General features: G+C 37.8%; 1 protein-coding gene across 1 annotated transcript in view; it reads left to right on the top strand.

The window, feature by feature from the left end:
* The window catches only part of MAP3K20 (mitogen-activated protein kinase kinase kinase 20), a 183,209-nt gene that overhangs the window by 75,692 nt on the left and 83,077 nt on the right, over nt 1-24,440 (top strand). Inside the window, exons 3-4 of the mRNA XM_047083311.1 lie at nt 13,258-13,345; nt 23,878-23,979. Of these exons, the coding sequence (XP_046939267.1) occupies nt 13,258-13,345; nt 23,878-23,979 (190 nt within the window). The remainder of the gene's footprint in view (nt 1-13,257; nt 13,346-23,877; nt 23,980-24,440) is intronic.

Genomic DNA, 24,440 nt, shown 5'->3' with positions numbered 1-24,440 from the left:
ACATATTTTGTATATGTATTATATATCATATTCTTACAATAAAGTAAGCTAGAGAAAAGAAAATGTTATTCAAAAAATCATAAAGAAGACAAAATACATTTAGAGTACTGGACTGTATTTATATATATAAAAAAAAAAATCTACCTATAAGTGGACCCGTACAGTTTAAAACTGGTCAACTGTATATGGTAAATGTATTGGGTAGAATACGAGAAATGGAAGATTTAAGACTCAGCAAGGCTTTACATTCTCATTCTGAAAAAGTGCAATGTCAAAGCAAGGGCATGCATAGGGAATAACAAAGCAGGAAAGGACTCTCAAGGAAGTGTGTTCATGGGATTGCACTGGACTGCAGAACCTGCAAGAGGCTAAGTACAAGCCTTCATTTTGAAAGTTTAAATCAACAATGAACTAGTGAGCATAAATTTCAGATGGGGCTTTTGCTGTGGTTCTGTAACTGATTGACTGTCATTCCTATGAAATAGTAGCCTTAGTAATAGCCCTTGTACATGTGAGAAAACAGAGTGCATCCTGAAGCAGATCTGCACCCTCTGGCATCTTACTCTTCCACGTTGCGGCTCAGAGTAAACATTTACTAATGCAGACTCTCCACGGCAGTCATTTCAACACACTAAGTATCATTATCATCAGATACTGTATGTTCTTCAGGTAAGATTGAATGCTGCTTATATATATAAAGTATTCGACCTTTCTCATATGGTGTTATGCCAGACATTGTAGAGGATGAGCAATGTAGGAAAGGCTTCCCTAAGGGGCCACAGAAGCAGATGTAAACTGTGCGAGGAGATCATTTAATAAAAGTGCAGATACTGAGTAGGTTGAAATCAATCTAGATTTAGGTTTTCAGTACTCACATCTGTGGTCTCATGGCCTCTCTGAATCTGTGGCCTTTTTCAAGAATACCCTAGGTGAGGGGCGCCTGGGTGGCTCAGTGGGTTAAGCGTCTGACTTCGGCTCAGGTCATGACCTCACAGTTCGTGAATTCGAGCTCAAGCCCTGCGTCAGGCTCTGTGCTGACAGCTCGGAGCCTAGAGCCTGCTTTGGATTCTGCTCATGTTCTCTTTCTCTCTCTCAAAAATAAATAAACATTAAAAAATAAATTAAAGGGGCACCTGGGTGGCTCAGTCATTTAAGCATCTGACTTCAGCTCAGGTCATGATCTCAGGGTTCAAACCCTGTATCGGGCTCTGGGCTGAAGAGCTCAGAGCCTGGAGCCTGCTTCGGATTCTGTGTGCCCCTCTCTCTCTGCCCCTCCCCCACTTGCATTTTGTCTTTCAAAAATAAATAAACATTTTTAAAAAATTAAAAAAAAAGTGAACACTGATTTGTTCCAGACCCATGTCAGGAGACACTCACAGCTTACAGGCTAACTACCTAGTTTTTATATGTCTAGGGTAGTTCTAGGAAAGTAGGGAAAGAGTTTTACTTCTTCCTGATCCAGTCCTAGAGAAAATAAAAATTTCCATGCAAATAAATATTTTTATTTTATATTTATATTTTCTGGTCATATATATTACACGCATATATTGCTTTTTTGTGATTAAAAAATTATATGAGCTCATTGTAAAAATTTTGCAAATACCTAAAAAGTTAAAATTATTTATGAGTCTTTTTGCTACTTAGATATAACCATAATCAATATTTCATTTCTTCTCAGTCTCTCATATATATACAATTTCTGTTTTTATTTATTAAAAAAAATTTTTTTATGTTTATTTCTGAGACAGAGAGAGACAGAGCATGAGTGGGGGAGGGGCATAGAGAGAGAGAGACACAGAATCGGAAGCAGGCTCCAGGCTCTGAGCTGTCAGCACAGAACCCGACGCGGGGCTCAAACTCACAAACTGTGAGATCATGACCTGAGCCAAAGTCGGACGCTCAACTGACTGAGCCACCCAGGCACCCCAACAATTTCTGTTTTTAAAAAGCGTGGGATCATTTCCTATCTTCTTGAACTTTGAGGGAATATACTGATCCTGGATCATATTGGTACTCTGGAGACAAAGCAGTCTTTGGAGAAAGTCTTTTGACTTTGATTTCTATAGCATTGATTTCTGCTCTAATCTTTATTATTTCCCATCTTCTCTTTGGGGTTTTATTTGCTGTTCTTTTTCCAGCTCTTTAAGGTATAAGGTTAGGTTGTATATCTGAGACCTTTCTTCCTTCTTTTTTTTTTTAAATTTTGTAAAATATATATATTTTTTTATTTTAGAGAGAGAGACAAAGCACAAGTTGGGGAGGGGCAGAGAGAGAAGGAGACACGGAATCTGAACCAGGTTCCAGGCTCTGAGCTGTCAGCACAGAGCCCAATGCTGGGCTTGAACCCACAAACCACAAGATCATGACCTGAACCAAAGTTGGATGCTCAACTGACTGAGCCACCCAGGTGCTCTGACCTTTCTTCCTTCTTTAAGAAGGCCTGGATTACTATATACTTCCCTCTTATGGGGAGTATATAGTACTTTTGCTGCGTTCCAGAGGTTTTGCGCTGTGGTGTTGTCATTTTCATTGGCTTCCATGTACTTTTTAATTTCCTCTTTAACTTCTTGGTTAGCCCATTCATTCTTTAGTAGGATGTTCTTTTGTCTCCAAATATTTGTTATCTTTCCAAATTTTTTCTTGTGATTAATTTTGAATTTCATAGTGTGGTGGCTTGAAAATATGCACAGTATGATCTCAATCTTTTTGTACTTATTGAGGGCTGATTTATGTCTCCGTAGGTGATCTATTCTGCAGAATGTTGCATGTGCACTCCAGAAGAATGTGTATTCTGCTGCTTTAGGCAGAAATGTTCGGAATATATCTGTTAAGTCCATTTGGTCCAGTGTGTCATTCAAAGCCATTATTTCCGTGTTGATTTTCTGTTTAGATGATCTACTGCTGTAAATGGAGTGTTGAAGTCTCCACTATTACAGTATTTTTATCAATGAGTTTCTGTATGTTTGTGATTAATTGATTTATATATTTAGGTGCTTTCACGTTTGGAGCATTAATGTTTATAGTTGTTAAATATTCTTGGTGGATAGACCCCTTAATTATGATATAATGCCCTTCTTCATCTCTTGTTACATCTTTATTTTTTTAGATTTTTTTTAATGTTTATTTTTTTTTGAGAGAGACAGAGACAGAATGCGAGTGGGTTGTGGCAGAGAGAGAGGGAGACACAGAAGCAGAAGCAGGCTCTAGGCTCTGAGCTGTCAGCACAGAGCCCGACGCGGGGCTCAAACTCACAAGCTGTGAGATCATGACCTGAGCCGAAGTTGGATGCTCAACTGACTGAGCCACCCAGGAGCCCCTACATCTTTATTTTAAAATCTAGATTTTCTGATATAAGTATGGCTACTCTGGCTTTCTTTTGGTGGCGATCAGCATGATAGGTTGTTCTTCATCCCCTACTTTCAATCTGAAGGTGTCTTTAGGTCTAAAATGAGTCTCTTGTAAACAGCATATAGATGGATCTTGTTTCCTTATCCATTCTGTTACCATATATCTTTTGATTGGAGTGTTTAGTACATGGACATTTAGAGTGAGTACTGAAAGATATGAACTTATTGCCATTGTGTGGCCTGTAGAGTTGGAGTTTCTGGTGATGGTCTCTGGTCCTTCTTAGTCTTTGTTGCTTTAGTCTTTTTTTTTCTTTCTTTCATCTTTTCTCCCCTCAGAGAGTACCCCTTAAAATTTCTTGCAGGGGTGGTTTAGTGGTCATGAACTCCTTTAGTTTTTGTTTGTCTGGGAAACTCTGTATCTTTCCTTCTATTTTGAATAACAGCGTTACTGAATAAAGAATTCTCAGCTGCATATTTTTCTGATTCAGCATGTTGAATATATCCTGTCACTCCTTTCTGGCCTGCCAAGTTTCTGTGGATAGGTCTGCTGTGAACCTGATCTGTCTTCCCTTGTAAGTTAAGGACTTTTTTTCTCTTGCTGCTTTCATGATTCTTTCCTTGCCTGAGTATTTTGTGAATTTGACTATGATATGCCTTGTTGATGGTTGGTTTTTGTTGAATCTAATGGGAGTTCTCTGTGCTTCCTGGATTTTGATGTCTGTGCCTTTCTCCAGGTTAGGTAAGTTTTCTGCTATGAATTGCTCACATAAACTTTTTACCCCTTTTTCTCTCTCTTCATCTTCTGGGACTCCTCTCATTTGGATGTTATTCCTTTTTAATGAGTCACTGAGTGCTCTAATTCTTACATCGTGCTCTTTTGCTTTAATCTCCCTCTTTTTTCCTGCTTCATTGTTCTCCATAAGTTTGTTCTCTATATCGCTGATTCGCTGCTCTGCTTCATCTGTCCTTGCCGCCGTGGCATCCATTCTAGATTGCAGCTCAGTTATAGCATTTTTTATTTCATCCTGACTAGCTTTTACTTCTTTTATTTCTGCAGAAAGGGATTCTAATCTATTTTCAACCCCAGCTAGTATTCTTATTATCGTAATTCTAAATTCTGGTTCAGACATCTTGCTTGTATCACTGGCTGTCATTTCTTCCTGTTCTTTCTTTTGGGGTGAATTCATTCATTTCATCATTTTGGGGGAAGAAAATTAAAAAATTAAAACCAACACAAAAAAATCAAATAAAAGATGCTAGATTCTAGGTGTGTTTTGGTCTGGCTGTTGAAAGAAGCTTGGTAGAGAAAAAAAGGGAAAGAAAAAAAAAGGAAAATGTTTGAAAATTAAGAAAAAATGAATACAATAAAATAGACTAAAATGAAATGATTAAAGTAGAATAGAATTAAAAATTTACAAAAAATAAAAAATATAGTAGAAAAAAACAATCTTTTTTAGAAGAACAGAAATAAAAATACTTTTTTTTCTCTTTTGGTATTCAAAAATAACCAAAAAGAAAAAAAAATGAATAGATGGACCAGTGAACAGAATGAAATACACATGAAATTACATCCAGTTTCCCCTAGAAGTTAAACTATGAAGCACTTTATAGTCTGTAAACTAAGTAAGCAGAGAGACATGTAGTGTTCCCCTAGAGCACAGTTGGATGGGGCTTGGTGTAACAGCTCTGTTCTCCATTAGATGGCGCTGCTTAGCTCACTGGGGTGGATTGTTGTGGTACATGTATGCCTGTATGCACATGTTTGGGAGAGGTGAAAATGGTGTCACCCAGCTACCTGGTCTCTAGCATCAGAACTCTGTGCTCTCGGGGCACCTGGGTGGCTTGGTAGGTTAAGCATCTGAATTCAGCTCAGGTCATGATTTCACAGTTTGTGAGTTCAAGCCCCACACTGGGCTCTGTGCTGACAGCTCGGAGCCTGGAGCAAGCTTCTGATTCTGTGTCTCCCTCTCTCTCTCTCTGCCTCTCCACCACTCACACTCTGTCTCTCTCTCAAAAATAAATAAACATTTAAAAATTAAAAAAAACAGGGGCGCCTGGGTGGCGCAGTTGGTTAAGCGTCCGACTTCAACCAGGTCACGATCTCGTGGTCCATGAGTTCGAGCCCCGCGTCAGGCTCTGGGCTGATGGCTCGGAGCCTGGAGCCTGTTTCCCATTCTGTGTCTCCCTCTCTCTCTGCCCCTCCCCTGTTCATGCTCTGTCTCTCTCTGTCCCAAAAATAAATAAACGTTGAAAAAAAAATTTTTTTAAATAAAAATTAAAAAAAACAAAGAACTCTGTGCTCTCACCAACCAGCAATCAAGCACCCCTCCTCTGTCTCCAGCTTTCATCCACTCCCCACTTATATGCTGTCTGCAACCAAGCTGTCAGCCTGCCAGGCAGTACCTCCCTCCTGAGGTTTATCTCAGATGGGTCTGTGTTTCCAAACCCCTCACTTCTGAGGGCCCTGTAGCTTTGACCTGCTCTCACCCTTTGAGAGGGTCTTGCAGAGCAATGGCTGGTGCCAGCCCACCCCCATGAACATTTGTGTGACTGCACTGCTGCAGATGTCCAGAGACTGCCAGCCTGCCCCAGAAAGTTTGTGGGATCGTGTAGCAGCAGCGTTTCAGGGATTGTGGTAAATCACTACACACATCTGGCACCAGGCTTCACTGCTCCCTTGGAGGAGTGTCCTTATTCCTTGAATGTCCTTATTCCGACACCAGAAAACGTGTTTGTTCTTTGGGGTCTTCTGGGACCTCTGCCTGTAGGAAAGCCACACAGCCTCTACCAAATGACTTCCCAGGGTAACCATCTCTCCCTGTGTGGCCCGAGGACCCCTTGGACCTCACTGTCTGCTCCTGAGGATTCACCCTTCCCATCAGAGCTCTGCCGGGTATCCAGCTGCAGAGTTTCAGACTCTGCACTCCCTTGTTTATAGAATCCTAATGGTATTTAAACCCTGCCCTTTCTCCTTTCTCCCTTTCTTGTTCAGTCCCTTATGGGTGTTTCCACTGTTTCTCTCCAGCTGCTTTTAGGAGGAATGCTTTTCCCATATTCTCCCTCTGTCTCCATCCTCTCTCTGCAAGCAAAGATAGCTCCCTGCCCTCTGAAGCTTCTCTCTTACCCAGTTCATCTCTCCGTGCCATGTTCCTGCTGAGTTCTGTGACTCAAGTTATGCAGATTGTCGTGTTAATCCTCAGATCAATTTTCTAGGTGTACAAGATGGTTTGGTACTGATCTAGCTGCATTTCAAGGATGAGAGAAGCAGAAAACTTCCATGCTGCTCCACCTTGTTGGCCCCACCTCCAAAAGCCTTTGACTTTGAATGCACAGTGTGAAGGACACTGCTTCCTTTGAATGATTGAATGAGCTACTTTGCTTTTTTTTTTTACTATCATACTTTGATGGATTCTCTGGAATCTTGGAATTGGTGAGGACCTCCGAGATCAGGTCCCTGGAATGTTTTAAATGTCACATGCACCAGAGGGCAAGAAGGAGCAGTTGACACGGACAGTAGACATATACCTTGGACTTTTTTATACCTACTGTCTTTGTTGTCAGTGTCACATCACAGGCAGAGAGAGGGACCCTGTGTGACACAGTCCTGCTGTTACATGGGGGGTCATAGCTGTTGATAGCCAGGGAGAAAAACCTGTTCCTAAGGTGTAAATGGAGCCTGCCAGCCTACTGATGTGGGTCTTCATCAACTATTTCTTTCATTAGAGAGTGTTGTTTGTATAGATCAATAGAGTGGTGTCAGTATCTTTACTTTCTTTCAAAAAGGAAGTGAACTCACTTTTATTAATAACATGTCACATAAATACATAGAGACTGTATCAGTGGAATGTAAAAAATGTAAAACAGGCTTTAAAAACAGAATCTTTAAGGGTTTTATGACAGCTCTCAAATATTAAACATATTTAAATTTGGGATTAGGTTGAAAAACTTTTAGTTATAAGCCATGGGGATATAATATACAGCATGGTGACTGCAGTTAATAATACTGTGTTGTATATTTGAAAGTTGCTAATGGAGTAGGTCTTAAGAGTTCTTATCACAAGAAAAAAGAACTTGTCACTGTGCTGGTGATGGATGTTAGTTAGACTTACTGTGACTAGTTTGCAGTGCATATAAATATTGAATCTTCATGTTTTATATCTGAAACTAATGTTATATGTCAATCAGAACTCAATTTTTTTCAAGAAGGCAATTTTGGCAAAATAAAAATACGTTTTGAATCAAGGGAAAGGGATTGCTCTGAAGATGAAGCTATTAATTTAAAATGTTCTTTTAAGACTGTTAAAAGTACTTTAAAGGAAGAAAATTAAAACTTAAATTCCCTTAAATGTATTTAAATTATGATATTTAGCTAAATTTAATTTAAATTGTGATACTTTACTTCTCTTAATCTCTCTGAATCAGCCATTTGGACCCTGTGTGTTAGTCAACTTCCAAAACCATGGCAGACTGAGCTAATGGCTGACTCATCTCCCCATATAAAGATATAGAAAGGCCAGTTAAATTAAAACTAACAGGGGGCGCCTGGGTGGCGCAGTCGGTTAAGCGTCCGACTTCAGCCAGGTCACGATCTCGCGGTCCGTGAGTTCGAGCCCCGCGTCAGGCTCTGGGCTGATGGCTCGGAGCCTGGAGCCTGCTTCCGGTTCTGTGTCTCCCTCTCTCTCTGCCCCTTCCCCGTTCATGCTCTGTCTCTCTCTGTCCCAAAAATAAATAAACGTTGAAAAAAAAAATTAAAAAAAAAAAAATTAAAACTAACAGAATACCTCCTCCTCAGCTCTGTTAACAAACTACAACTCCTCTGTAACCCTTCCCATAAAGGAAGAAGAAGTAGGGAAGGGGCAAAGGAGGAAAGGGGGGAGGTAGAGGAAGAAATCAGCCAGCTGGAAGCAGTAGGAACAGTCACGTAGCTTACTGTAAGCGCAGATGGGTTCGGACATTTTTGTACTCCCATAAAGACGTTTTTATGGACAGACTGTGGCTACCTCACTTCTGTATCAGATTGGGACTCTTTGTTTTATGGAGTGTCTTTGAGCCAGAGGTAAAATTGTCTGTCACAGAGTTTCCTTACTTCCTTAAATCCTAATCTGGAAAACTGCTTCTTTACCTAAGGATATCTAGACCTTGAGCTGTGTAACTTTGAGATGATTACTCTGTGTGTGTACGTGTATGGGGGTACATATATGCATATAAATAGAAGATCATTATCTCCGCGGAAGTCTAGAATAGAATTTTTTAAAACTTTTTTTTTATTGTGGTAAAATATACATAGCATGAAATTTGCCATTTTAGCCATATTTAAGTGTACAGTTCAGTGGCATTAGTTACATTCACAGTGTCGTACAAACATCACTACTGTCTGTTTCCAAATCTTTTCTTAACTCCGAGCAGAAACTCTACACATTAAACAGCATTAGTGTAACCTCTAACCTTCTTTCCTTATCTCTGAATTTTCCAATTCAAGATAGGTCATAAAAGCAGGATCATGCTATATTTGTTGTTTTATGTCTGGCAGATTCACTTAGCAGGATGTGTTCAAGGTTCATCTGTGTTGTAACATACATCAGAACTTAATCCCTTTTTATGGTTAAATTAATATTCCATTGTATTTATAAATCATGTTTTATTTATTCATCAGTTGATTGTATTTGGGTTGCTTCTACCTTTTGATTATTGTGAGTAATGCTGCAGTGAGCTTTGGCATACACATATTTGAGTTCCTAGAATGGCATTCTGCAAACTGAGAAATACATAGATTCTGTACATAGAAATATTAGGTCATCTGTATTTCCAACGTTGATTAAAATTATTATTTCAGGGTAACTTAAGTATACACAGAATAGGGGTGCCTGGGTGGCTCAGTCGGTTGAGCGTCTGACTTCAGCTCAGGTCATGATCTCACAGATCATGAGTTCAAGCCCCACATCAGGCTCTGTGCTGACAGCTCAGAGCCTGAAGCCTGCTTTGAGTTTTGTGTCTCCCTCTCTCTCTGCCCCTTTCCTGTTCATACACTTTCTCTCTCTCAAAAATAAATAAACATTAAAAAAATTAAAAAAAAATACATAAAATAACACTAAGAACTACTTGTGCTTTTTTAAAAAAAAAAAGTTTTTATTTTTAAGTAATCTCTATTCCCAACATGGGACTCAGACTCAAAACCCCAATGTCAAGAGTCACATGCTCTACTGACTGAGCCAGCCAGACACCCCAGAACTCCTTATACTTACAGCTCTTATAAAATCAAACCAATTTTCCAGTTAAGGAAAAATAAAACTATAAAATCAGTATAGCTAAAGTGAACAATTTTCATCAATTACATTTACTGAAAATAAATGGGTTTTGCTGATGTTGATAGTATAAAAAGATAAATTTTTTGGCACAATGGAACATTATTTTAGCCATCGTTATTATGTTTCCTTTATAACAGTGAGCTTGTTTTAGACCACTAATCCATTATTTTGATGGGCAGTCTATTTTCTAGAGTATTCCAGAATATAAATCTGGAAAACAACAATTTAAGGAGAAGTTTTTTTGCTACTACAACAGTTTCACCAATGAATGGTTGGCAAGCAGGTTCTTGTAAAGACAAATCCACAGAATACATCCACTTGATATCAGATATTGACTGCTACAGCACAGGTTTTATTTGGCTAATCCCACAGTTATTTCTGTTGGAACTTGCTTGAATTGGTAACTTCATATTACTTGACCTTCCTTTATTGTAAATACCACTTATTTATGTAGTCTGTGTTGATTATAAATAAATTTATTATCATAGAACTAGTATAGCACTCTAAAGTAGTATGTTGTTTTCATGATGTTAAATCAAATTCTTAGTTTATTAAATTAGAACCTAAGTCTTATAATGTGAAAATGTCTTTTACTTACTAATTATACCACAAGAATTTAGTTTTTCTTAACTAAAAAAAATTTAAATGAACATGATAGTGGCACACAAGATGGTCGTTAGTTGAACATTAGCATATCTTACCAGCACTTGATAAATTCTATTTCTCCATGGCATCACTTGGCAATATCTTAAATGTAAACTTGAAAATTAGCTGGAATATTGAAAATGTCATGTAGTGCTGAATTATAAAATGATCATCCATGGATTTAGAATATACTTTTTTTTTTTAAGTAGGCTCTGCACCCAACATAGAGCTTGAACTCATGACCCTGAGATCAAGAGATCTTGAGATCAGTAATCAAATGCTTTAATGACCGAGCCAGCCAGGCACCCCTTAGAATATTCTTGTATTTATTCTTTCTTAATACAAACATTTTTGTAAAGATTTTATTTTTTTAAGTAAGCTCTACACTCAATGTGGGGCTCTACTTACAACCCCAAGATCAAGAGTCACATGCTCTACCCACTGATCTAGCCAGGTATAAACATTTTTGATGGTCACAGAACTTAGATAGCCAAGAATATACCAAAACATACCAAAGGATAAACACTCCCCTATTTTGACAAATACTAGTCCAAACGTTAATGCTTTACTCACATTGAATTCTAATGCTTCACTTGGAAAGAGTTGATCTGCCTTAAAAATAGTGGGGGCTTAGGGGTACCTGGGTGGTTCAGTTGGTTGAGTGTCTGACTCTTGGTTTCAGCTCAGGTCTTGATCTCACAGTTCTGTGAGGTCAGGCCCCACATGGTTCTTTGTGCTGAGCACAGAGCCTGCTTGGGATTCTTTCCCTCTCTCTTCCTCTCTCTCTCCTTCCCTCTCACCCTCCCTCTCTCCCTCTATCTCTACCCCTCCCCTGTGCACGTGCTCTCTCTCTCAAAATAAATAAATAAACTTAAAAAAAAAACATAAAGGGGCTTATGTTTTCCAAACTTCACATGAACTCTGTTTAATAACAAAGTTCATTTATTGTTTCTTTTTTAAAATGTTTATTTATTTTTGAGAGAGAGAGAGAGAGAGAAACAGAGTGTGAGCAGGGGGAGGGGCAGAGAGAGAGGGAGACACAGAATCCGAAGCAGGCTCCAGGCTCTGAGCTGTCCACACAGAGCCCGACTCCGGGCTTGAACTCACAAACCATGAGATCATGACGTGAGCTGAAGTTGGACACTTAACTGACTGAGCCACCCAGGCGCCCCTTGTTTATTGTTTCTTAATAAGAAATAGGATTGCCATATAGATGAATAATTATCTTGCCCAATTAATGAATTTTCCTTCTATTTGGAAAACTAAACTATGAGAAGCAGGTTGTTTGATGAACACAGAACCTCTGCACACAGTAGGCACTCAGTGTGAGAAAAATGTTTTGATAGCCCCCTTCAGCACCTGTATCACTGAAAGAAAAACATTGTCAAAGAAACCTTGATAAATGTCTCAACCAGCTGATAATAATTTTCCCTTCTCTTGATTCCATATTGACCTCATGGCAGCCCTTAAATTTCTCTTTTGTGCCTAGTTCTGATTTTAATGAAATCTCAATTCTTATCCTATGACAGAAATTCATAACAAATAACACCAACTTACATTGTGCAGATTCCCAAAGGGGAGTCCTCTTTCTAACCAACCCTTGTCCATTTTTCCTTAATTGCTTACATTCTTTTTTATTTTTTTAATGTTTGTTTTTCGAGAGAGTGAGACTGTGAGCAGGGAAGGAGCAGAGAGAGAGAGGGAGACACAGAATCCAAAGCAGTCTCTAGGCTCTGAGCTGTCAGCACAGAGCCCGATGTGGGGCTCGAACTCACAGACCATGAGATCATGACCTAAGCTGAAGCCAGATCGACTGAGCCACCCAGGTGCCCCAATTAATTGCTTACATTCTTGATGATACCCTTTCTGGCATGGGGAATTATAAATCTCCTATTTACTTACTGCCAATCACATGCTTTTCATTTAAAAATATTAAATGTTTTCGTACTTAAGTGATTTTATATCTAGCTGTATTATAATTCCTGATTAGCAATATTTTATCTCCATAAAACTGGTAACTCCATGTGATTTAGTTAATTTAGAAAATGTTCTTCTACAGACATTAGCAGAAGTAGCTCTGTTTTTTCATTAAAATTAAGTTTAATAAATAAAATTTATTTTTTATGATGTCACTCTGCAGTACAGTTTGCTAATATTTAATACATTTCAAATGTAAAGTATGGCTTCCCTATCAAATCACTGCTGAAGGTCAGGAATCCACCCTTACATCCTTTACAGCACCTTGCTGCATATAGCAAAGAGCGATAATACATTTGAATGATTAGATAATATAAATGGCTATTACTTGAATGTATTTCAGTAATAGTTAAGAAATCCTCCCTTAATTTTATCATGATTCTTCACCCAGGCAATAGAAGTTCAGTCTTGAGTCTCTCAGAAGACGTGATGCAGAAAACACCCATTCAACTCTTAGGAAGAGGGCTTTCTGTAAATAAATATGGTATTGCCACTTCAACCCCATTTCCTTTTTACATTTTTAGGAAGTTTCAATAGAAATTCTTAAACTTGGGCACCTGGGTGGCTCAGTCGGTTAGGCGTCCAACTTAGGCTCAGGTCATGATCTCACGGTTCATGGGTTCGAGCTCCGCGTTGGGCTCTGTGCTGACAGCTCAGAGCCTAGAGCCTGCTTCAGATTCTGTCTCCCTCTTTCTCTGCCCCTCCCCCGCTCACACTCTGCGTGTGTGTGTGTGTGTGCGCGCGCGTGTGCATGTGTGTGTTGTGTCTCTCTCACAAATAAAATAAACATTAAAACAAACTTTTTTTAAATCCTTAAACTTTCAAGACAACTGCTAAGACAGAGTTCTATCAGCATCCCATACTTGTTGAGCACACATATATCTTCGTAAATGTATGTTAAAGGAAATTGAATAGGAAACCTATTTTATGAGACTTTTATAAAGGTGAAATTTTATGTAACTTTGTATTTGATTTTTGTACAGGCAGAAATACTCAGTGTCCTCAGTCACAGAAACATCATCCAGTTTTATGGAGTAATTCTTGAACCTCCCAACTATGGTATCGTCACAGGTAGGCACGAATCATTTGACTTTTCTTTCCCCAATTACCTAGCTTTAGATTCCTTAATATGCTAAAATGCTTAATATTAGGTTCAGTCATGAATTGTGTGCTACTGTCAGATGTCACTTCTGTTGCTATAAAGCATTAATAAAACTGATTATATCAATATAATTAAGAATGGTGTTTCCACTTCTACCCATGTTTAATTGTGCTAATTATATCTGCGTAAATGCTATTTAAATGCACTCGCAGCTGCAATACCAATATTTAAAGGTGCCGTTTAACTAAAATTTCATTTAATTAGCTGAAATGAGCAATGTTTTTTGTAACTCCGTGACCTTTTACAAATTAAGATTTCTTGAGCTGTTCATGTTGTAATTCTTTGCAAGGTATTTTAATCCCTTTAGAGCATTCTTTCCTCAAGGTCTCTGACGTGAGAATAATATTTTTCAGGTTTGGTCATCGGGGTTGGTAATGACCTTGATCTAAATTATCACATTTGGAGCAGCAGTTTATAACTGATGGGAATACCCTTTCCAGAAAGGATCACACAGAAAATGTTGCCATATAAAAACGAAGACCCATGTTTTTAATACTTTGTGCTCATATGTGTACAATCCAATAAGCAGCTTTAGGTCTATAATAAGTATAACATTCAATTTTATAATAAATGACTTTGGTCACGTTCTTTATCATGGCTGTTCTTTGATTAAAACAAAACCAACAAGAAACCTTAAAAGATTAACCCTGTCTTCTTCTGCTATAGTGGTAACACCTATAATTTTCTTTACAGAAAGTAATAACCAAAATAACCCTCAATAAAAAGGTTTGGATTCAGTACTTTCTTATAAACGCTCTCATCTAACACTTACAGTAACCCCATAAGATAGGTAAAGTAATTTCTATTTCATAAATAAGAAACTAAAACTCTAACTTAAGTACCTTTCCCAAGGTCATCCAGCTAGTGGTAGATCCACTAAATTTCTCAGATTGACCTTCTACAGAAGCACCTCTTCTTAAATGCAGCCTGGGCTCTAGACGGCTCAGGGCACCAGTTCTTCCCATCCAAGGGATATAGTTCTGTAACTTCTGTCTTTGAGCAGCAAGCAGTTTAACAGGCTCTTACTCTGATAAATAGCATTTTTACCTAAGTTCTTACATGGAGGGAATTTTATCCCTATTTAGCTATATGTATTTAGGTCTATGCCTAAAATGGGGTAATGTGGCAGTTTCTGCTCTTTCCTATTAACCTGCATACCCAAGAATGAGTTACAGTGTTCGGGTGTAAACCACATTTAACTTACGTCATATTTCTGACTAAAGTTAAACCTCGTCCTGTCCCAGGTACCATATTGTTCCATCATATTTACTTTTAACTAGTTGGGTTTACCTTTAAAATCTGAATCCAGTTTTCTGTTCCTCATTTGTGACTTAAATTATTCTTACCTAGCAGATGAAAGCATGGCGCTCCAAAGAGATTAGATTAGATACTATGCTAATACTATACTATTAGATACTATTAGATTAGAGATAGATTAGATACTGTGCTTCTTGTCTTGTACCCTTGACGTTTAATACTTTTGAGTGGAAGACATTAGCTTTAATGAACTCAGTGGACTATTTATGAAGTTTTGTAGCTTCTTGAGGTGAGGATGAGGAATAGAAAAAGGGACTTGAGTCATGGTGTGAATTCCTTTTTCTAAGAGTTTATTCTGAGTCCCAAGGAGGATGTGAAACACATTCATTGTTAGCCAGCATACTCACCTCGGGTGTTCTCATCCAAAAGAGGAAGAAAGGATCCAAGGAGTTGGATGAGTAAGTTTGATTTTATTTAGTTTTTTTTTTTTAATGGACTAGCTGGTCCTTTATTTCATGTACCCCTCTAGCATTCCGTGCTCATACCTAGACCTGCCCCACATCTTTGGTTATAATTGATTAGCTCTTTTTAGATCCATGTCTGTTTCTCTGTGGAGCCGGTAATAAGCAACTGTTAACATTAAACATTTCTTTAAAACCACACAAATTTCACAATTGTCAGGTAATAGTAAATTGTGTATTTGTGGCTCTTTTATTGACCTGTGAGGTTGATTATTAAAGACACTTCTTAGCCAAGTTTTGGTGTTTTAAAGTGTATTAATTTGATAAGATTATTTTTGTTTCTAGAAATACTAATTTTGATTGTTTACAAGTATCCACCAAATAAATGTGAACTTCTCAAATGACCTGTAGCTTAAAGATCAAGCCATGTTCTGTGCGTGGGTAGCGGTCTATTTGCCAACTGAGCCTAGCTGGGGAGATCAGATGCGTTGGGGATGATAACAGCTATTCTGCCTCTTGAAATGAGCACAAATAAGTCTTAATATGGGGAGGTGAAGAGAGAACAGAGAGACAAACAGGCACATAGACCTTGATCATCCAGCTTAGCTGGCTCCCCCTCTTTTGAACTCTGTCAGATTTCTCAGATGTTGGGGTTCTGAGAGGGGAAACTTGAATCCATTCCACTTGAGTTTGTTAACAGAAAAGGTTGTTGCAGCAAGCAGCTGTTGTCACTCATACGGAGGACTTGAAAGAATGATTTGTCAGAGTGTTGGAATAGAATGGACACTGGTATTGGAAATGGGAGATGTGAGGTCTTGTCATGATTCTGCCAAAGCTGCATTGATGGATCTCTGATGATCTATGTCTCAGTTTTCTCCCATGTGAATGAAGGGACTAGAATAGATGATTTCTTGGTGGGAGTGTGTGTGTGTGTGTGTGTGTGTGTGTGTGTGTGTGTGTGTGTGTCCTGAAACTTTTCATCACAGACTTAAAAAACCTGCTTATAGGGGGATGTGAGGAAGAATTCTAGAGGCAACTGCCACTTTATTTCCCTTGGAGGGGAAGTGGGCCTCTTTCCCCCAGACCTACAAAGAAATGGAGTGACTAAAACTCAGACTACAGAGTCAAAAGAAAAGATACAGTAATGGGTCACCTTTTCTTTGATCTTTGGAAACCTCTTAATTCTGTACTACTCCCATTCTTTTATTTTTGTTTTCTTGATAGGTATTTACACACATACTTGATGATTCAGAGTCTAATGGTGAGATAACCCCTGGGGAGGAAGGTGGGATTGTTAGATACTAGGTCATGTAGTTCTTTTGTAGCCACATTGGAGAGGAAGCTGCACAAAGTACCTGGAGGCAGACTGGGTCCCAGGACTCCAGGGGAAGGTGGTTGAGGGTTTCAGAGGCCTAGGGAATTAAATCTTTGTGTCTAGGGCTGCTGTCACCTCTTAAGTTTGTTACCGATTCTACATGACCTCTTTTACTACTCGAAGAGAGGAGAGAGGAAGATACTAGTTCTACATGACTCTTCAACAGGCCCAAATTCTCATTAAACTCAACCATGGAAAACATACTAATTTTTTAGTGCCTGATCTCACTTCCTTGAACTTGAACTTGATCTTGATTTATTTTAGGCACAGACACATCTAATTTGCATGCTTTGATATTGTGTTGGTCTTTTCTCCGAATCCGAAAAGGACCATAATTAAAATGAAAAATAATGTAGAGTGACTGAATAGCACATTTGAGATAGCAAAGAAAAAAAATCAGTGAACTTAAAACTGGGCCAATAGAAACTGTCCAGTATGAAAAAGAGAAAAAATTTGTGTAAGGATGAACAGAACCTCAGAGACCTATGGACGACATCAGGTGTACTAATGTGTAATAGTAGCAGAAAGAGAAGAGGAGTAGAAAATGGAAAAAAACAGAAAAATAGTTGAAGAAATAATGGCCAGAAAAACTGAATTTGATAAAACGCATTCACCTATGTACTGGAGAAGCTCAGTGAACTCTTAAGTAGGATAGATTCAAAAGAACCCATACCTAGACACAAACTAGATTGTTAAAGACAAAGTGAAACCCTTGGAAGTAGTAAATAAAAACAACTTCTCACCTCTAAGGGAATAACAATAAGATTAATGGCAACTTCTCATCTACAACAATAAAGGCCAGAAACAGTAGACATTTAAAATGCTGAAAGAAAAAATTACATCCAGCAAAAATTATCCTTTAAAAATGAAAACAAAGATGGGGCACCTGGGTGGCTCAGTCAGTTGAGTGTCCGACTTTGGCTCAGTTCATGATCTCACGGTTCGTGAGTTCGAGCCTCGCATCAGGCTGTGTGCTAACAGCTCAGAGCCTGGAGCCTACTTCTGCTTCTGTGTCTTCCTCTCTCTCTGCCCCTCCCCTGCTCACACTGTCTCTCTCTATCTCAAAAATAAATAAACATTTAAAAAAATAAGTAAAAAATAAAAATGAAAACAAAGCAAAGATGTGCTTGAATAAAGGATGAGAGAATTTGTTATTAGTTCTGCCGTACAAGAAATACTAAAAGAAGTCCTTCAGGCTAAAAGAAAATGACAACAGATAGTAATTCAAGGAGAAATAAAGGGCACTGGAAATGATAAATATGTGGGCTACTCTAAAACACTCCATGTGTGTATTTGTTCTTATTTCTTCTTGTAACATCCTTAAAAACATAAAGTTGCATGAAGCAATAATTAAAAAATTATTTTTTTGCTGTTTTGCTTACTTAAAAAATATAGATCTATTTTACAGTAATAGCATAAAAATGAGGGAGGGAATGGAGCTGTATTAGAGAACAGTTTATTTTACTAGAATTTAGTGTTGAAATAGGTTGTGCTAAATTAAGATGTATTTTATATTCCCTTTAGCTACCATGAAGAAAGTCCACTCGTGAAATATAGGAAAAAAATCAACTGAGGAATTAAATTATAAATAAAAAATATTAACATAGAAGAGGGCAGTAAAGGAAGAGAAGATGACTGAGAAGGATGGGAGACATGTAAAAAACAATATGGCAAAATCAAATCCAGCCATATCGATAATTACATTAAGTGTGAATGGTCTAAACTTTCTAGTCAAAAGACAGAGATTGTCAGACTGGATTTAAAAGAGCAAGATCCAACAATATGCTGTCTATAAGAGACACATTTTATTTTATTTTTTAATGTTTATTTGAAAGAGAGAGAAAGCATGAGCAGGGGTTGGTGCAGAGAGAGAGGGAGAGAGAAAATCCCAAGCAGGTTCTGCACTCAGCATGGGTCCCAATGCAGGGCTTGATCTCATGACTGTGCCAAAATTGAGAGCTGGATGTTTGACTGAGCCACTCAGGCGCCTCTACAAGAGACACATTTTAGATTCAAAGACACAGAAACGTTGAAAGTAAATGGATGGAAAAAGACCTATCATGCAAACACTAACCATGAGAGAATTGGAGTAACTACATTAATTTCAGACAAAATAGACTTAAGAGAAGAAATAGAGATGAATAGGGTCATTTCATAATGATAAAAGGATCATCCCACTAGAAAGATAGAGCACCTGAAATGTATACACACCTAACAACAGGCCCACAAAGTACAAGAAGCAAAAACTGACAAAATGTAAAGGATAAATAGGCAATTCAGCAACATTTGATTTCACTACCCTACTCTCAGTAATTTATAGGACAGCTAGACGGAAAATAGCAAGGATCTAGAAGACTTGACAAACACTCTCCATCAATTCTATCTAAGTCACCATACATAGAACACACCACTTAACAAAAAATATACATTCTTTTTAAGTACACATGGAACATTCTCCAGGATACAGCATAAGTGAGGCTATGAAATAAATCTCGATACATCTAAAAGGATTGTAATAATGCAATTTATGTTCTCCACTACAGTAGAATTAAGTTAGAAATCAACACAAGAAAGAAATCTGAAAAAAACCCCAATATTTGGAAATTAAACAACACACTTCTAAATACTCAGTGAGTCAAAGAGGAAATCACAATGGACTTTAAAATATTTTGGACAGAGTAAATGAAAAATGCAACATAACAAAATCATAGGAGGCAGGTAAAGTAATACTTAGAGGGAAATTTATAGCTTTAAACACCTAAGTCAAAAAAAGCCCAAAATTGATCATCTAAACTTCAATCTTAAGAAACCACAAAAAAGAACCAAATAAACCCAAAATAAGCCAAAGAAAGGAAGTAATAAAGATGAGAGCAGAACATGATAAAATAGAAAACAGAAAAATAATAGAGTAGAATCAATGAAACTACACATTTGGTCTTTGAAAAGATCAGTGAAACTGACAAACCAGTAGCTACACTGACCAAGAGAAAAGGGAGAATGTACATATTAGCAAAATCAGAAATGAAGGAGAGGATAGTACTATGGCCTCAACAGAAACTTGAAGTTGACCAACTTTATGTCAACAAATTTGGTAATTTAGATATAATAAACAAATTCCTATAAAGATATAAGTTATCAAAATGGACTCAAGAGGAAACAGAAAATCTAAACAGACCTATAACAAAGAAATTAGAATTAGTAATTTAAAATGTTTCCATAAGGAAAAGCCCAAACCCAAATGATTTTAATGGGGTATTCTATCAAATGTTTATATAAAAAATAACACCAATCCTTCCCATACTGTTTCAGAAAATAGAGGAAGAAGGAACACTTACTAACTCATTCCGTAATGCCAGTATTATCCCAATACCAAAGCCAGACAAAAACACAATAAGAAAACTATTGATCAGTATCCCTCATGGACATAGATGCAAAAATTCTTAACTGCGTACAGAAGGTCCCCAACTTACAATGGTTCAAAGTTACAATTTTTTGACTTTACAGTGGTACAAAAGCAATATGCATTCAGCAGAAACAGTACTTCACATTTTGAATTTTGATCTTTTCTTGAGCCAGTGGTATGTGGTACGGTACTCGGTTGTGATGCTGGGCAACAGTGGCAGTGAACCAGAGCTCAGATACACGATCACAAGGGTGAACAACCACTACACCTACAAGCATTCTTTGCCCGTAGAACCATTCTGCATTTCACTTTCAGTACAGTATTCAATAAATTACATGAGATATTCAACTCTTTATTATAAAATAGGCTCTGTGTTAGATAATTTTGGCCAGCTATAGGGTAATCTAAGTGTTCTGAGCATGTTTAAGGTGAGCTAGGCTAAGCATTGATGTTTGGTAGGTTAGGTGTACTAAATGCATTTTCAGCTTAACCATATTTTCAGTTTATGATGGGCTTATTGAGATGTAACCCCATTGTAAGTCAAGGAAGATCTGTATTAGCAAACTGAATCCAGCCACCTATAAAAAGAATTATATACCATTATATACCAAATGGAATTTATCCCCAAAATGCACAGTTGGTTTAACATGTGAAATCAATTAATGTAATTAATGCACAGTTTAACATCTGAAATCAATTAATGTAAGGCAGTTATGAAATTGAATGCTCTTTTCGTAAGACTGGGACAGGGTAGTGAGGTTCCACTCTTGCCACATCTATTCAGCATTATACTGGAGGTTCTAGCCAGTACAATTAGATAAGAAAAATAAAAGGAGTCTATACTGGAAAGGAAGAAGTAAAAGTGTCTCATATGACATGATCCTGTGTGTAGAAAATCCCAAGGAATCCACAAAATCTACCAAAGCTCATAAGCAAGGTCACAAGGATCCAAGATTAATGTAAAAAAAATCAGTTGTATTTCTATATATCGAGAATGAACAGTCTAAAAATGAAATTAAGAAACAATTTAATTCAGGGTGCCTGGCTGGCTCAGTTGGTTAGAGCATACAACTCTTGATCTTGGGGTTGTAAGTTTGACCCCTACGTTGGGTGTAGAGATTGCTTAAAAATAAAATCTTAAAAAGAAAAAAGAAATAATTTCATTCGCAGTATCAAAAAGAATAAAATAGTTGAGGATAAATTTAGTAAAGAAGTATAAGATTTTTACCATGAAAAGTATAAAATACTGCTGAGAGAAACTATAGATCTAAATAATATGGAGAAGAAATGTTACATGTTCATAGTTTGGAAGACTCATTACTGTCAAGATGGCAATTCTCCCCCAAATTGATTTATTATTAAAAATTTTTTTAATGTTTATTAATTTTTGAGAGAGCGTGAGCAGGGGAGGGGCAGAGAGAGAGGGAGACACAGAATCTGAAGCAGGCTCCAGGCTCTGAGCTGTCAGCACAGAGCCTGGCTAGAACTCAAGAACTGTGAGATCATGAGCTGAACCCAAAGTTGGACACTTAACCAACTGAGCCACCCAGGTGACCCCCCCAAATTGATTTTATGAATTCAAAAATGATTCATATCTAAATCCCAGCAAATTTTTTTAAAATAAGACATTACAAGGTGATTCTAAAATTCACGTAAGAAATGCAAAAGACCTAGATTTTTTTTTTAATTTTTTTCAACGTTTCAGCCCAGAGCCTGACGCGGGGCTCGAACTCACGGACCGCGAGATCGTGACCTGGCTGAAGTCGGACGCTTAACCGACTGCGCCACCCAGGCGCCCCAAGACCTAGATTTTTAAAAGAACTAAGGTTGAAGACTTAGACTATGTCATATCAATACTTATAAGTCTGTAGTAATCAGCAATATAGCACAAGAATAGGTGTAGTATCAGCACAAGGATAGGCATATAGCCAATGTAACAAAATTAAGAATTTAGGGGAAAAAATCCTACATTGATTGTTAATTTATTTTCAACAAAGGTGCCAAGACAATGGGTAAAAGATAGTCTCTTCAGGACGCCTGGATGGCTCAGTCGGTTAAGCGTCTGACTTCACCTCAGGTCATGATCTTGTGGTTTGTAAGTTCGAGCCCCACGTTGGACTCTGCTGACAGCTCAGAGCCTGGAGCCTGCTTTGGATGCTGTGTCTCCCTCTCTCTCTCTGCCCCTCCCTGCTCACGCTCTGTATCTCTCTCCTTCAAAAATAAACAAACATAAAAAAAAAAAAATTAAAGGTAGTCTTTTCAACAAATTGTGCCAGGACAGTTAGAAGTCCACATGCAAAAAAATTTATCTTAAATCCTCCCCTTAAACCACACACAAAAATGAACCCAAAATGGGTGATAGATCTAAGTGGAAGAGCTAAAACTGTAGAACTCTCAGAAGAAAACAGGAGAAAATCTATATACTTTTGGGTTAGGCAGAGTTCTGAGATATGACACCAAAAGCACAATCCATAAAAGAGAAAAATGATATATTTGACTTCATCAAAATTAAGAATTTTTGGTCTTTGAAAGATGCTGTTAAGGGAATGAAAAGACAAGTTACAGACTCGGAGAAGATGTTTAAAATCATAAATCTGATAAAGGACTTGCTTCCAGAATAAACAAGGGACTCCTAAAATTCAATATTAATAAACCTAATTTTAAAGCGGGAAAACTATTCAAATAGACATTTTGCCTAAGAACATATACTAGGGGCTAATAGGCACTTGAAAAGATGTTCAACTTTATTAGTCACTAGGAAGATGCAGTTAACAATATGAGATGCCACTGGAATTATACACTAAAATGGCTATAATTAAAAACACAGACAATACCAAGTGTTGACAAGGATGTGGAGAAACTGAAACCCTCATAGAGTGCTAGTGGGAGTATAAAATGATACAGCCTCTTTGGAAAGCAGTTTGATAGTTTCTTAAAAAGTTGAACATAAACTTACTATATACCCCAGCAATTCCTCTTCTAGGAATCTACCCAAGAGAAATGAAAACATACTTCCTTACAAAGGCATGTACACAAATGTTGATAGGACACTATTCATAATAGTCAAAAATCAGGAATAGCCCAAATATCTATTAACTGGTGAATGAATAAAAATAATTGTGGTAGATCCACACAATGGATTGTTATTATTCAACAATAAAAAGGAATAGAGTACAGCATGAATGAGCCTCAGAATCATGTTAAGAGAAAAAAGTCAGACACAAAAGGCCACATGTATGGTTCCATTTACATGAAATGTGCAGAAAGGGTATATTTGTAGAGCAAGAAATCAGACCGTATGTAGGGCTGGGGCTGAGAGCGGAGCTTAACTGCAAAGGGGCACAAGGGAGCCCCTTGGAATGATGGAAAGGTTCTAACATTGGATTGGGTGGTGGTTGCCCAGCTCTGTCAATTTACCGAAAATCACCCAATTGTACACATACAGTAGGCGAACTTCATGGTAGGTAATATATGTCTCAAAGCCATTTTTCTATCTCAAAGGTTTTTGTGTGTGTGCTTAAATTTTGAGGGCTCTTCTAAATCCTGATGCAACAGGGATTGATTTGTTTACCTTGTCACACAGATGCTCTTATGAATTTAATCTTCCTCTCTCTCTCTCATAAGAATGACAGTTGTTAAAAGAAATACTTACATACACGCCTGCCTTTGTTTCAGATCCATTCTTCCGACACCTCTTTGTGTTTCTCAGCTCCATCCAAGTGGTGTTTGGTTTCGGCCTCAGTTGAAGTTCTAGTATTCGTTCTGTCAGTGGTCTTGTCTTTGACAAATTTCTTTTCAGGATGGTATTAACTTTAAGAAACCTCAGCATGGAACGGTCCTTATGTGCTTTTAATGTCCTTTGTTAAATCCTTTCATGGGTACACAGTCTTATTTCTGAAATGCACCTGGATTTTAATTATATGCTTGTCTTTCCTTTGAAACTAGAATATGCTTCTCTGGGATCACTCTATGATTACATTAATAGTAACAGAAGTGAAGAGATGGACATGGATCACATTATGACCTGGGCCACTGATGTAGCCAAAGGTAACAAAGCTTCCTGTGTTCTCACAGAATTGGTGGGGCACGTTTTCCCATCTTGATGTGGTGACTTAAGGCAGAAGATTTGTTCTTCTGTGTCTTTAGATGTTTCTTTTTCAGACTAAAAGTACCAGGAGTTCTGCAACTTTCTGTACAGATATTTTCATTGTATTTCGTATTTTAATTCAAGTATAGTTATATAACATACTGTGTTACATTCACTTCAGGTGTACAATATAGTGATTCAACAATTCTCTACATTACTCAGTGCTCATCAGGACAAGTGCACTCCTTAATCCTCTTCACCTGTTTCACCCATCACCGCCCCCCCCAGCAGCCATCTTTTTGTTCTCTATAGTTAACAGTCAGGATTTTTGGTTTGTGTGTCTCTCTCTCCCTACCTCCCTCCCTCCCTCCCTCTCTCTCCCTCCCTCTCTCCCTCCCCCCCTTTTGTATAGATATTTTAA

This window comes from Lynx rufus, unplaced genomic scaffold, assembly GCF_022079265.1.
Source record: "Lynx rufus isolate CCGP_SWC_20201006 ecotype Redwood Valley unplaced genomic scaffold, mLynRuf1.p SCAF_2, whole genome shotgun sequence".
Taxonomy (NCBI): Eukaryota; Metazoa; Chordata; class Mammalia; order Carnivora; family Felidae; genus Lynx; species Lynx rufus.
The sequence above is the reverse complement of the archived record's forward strand: the minus strand, read 5'-3'. Positions and strand labels throughout refer to the sequence as shown.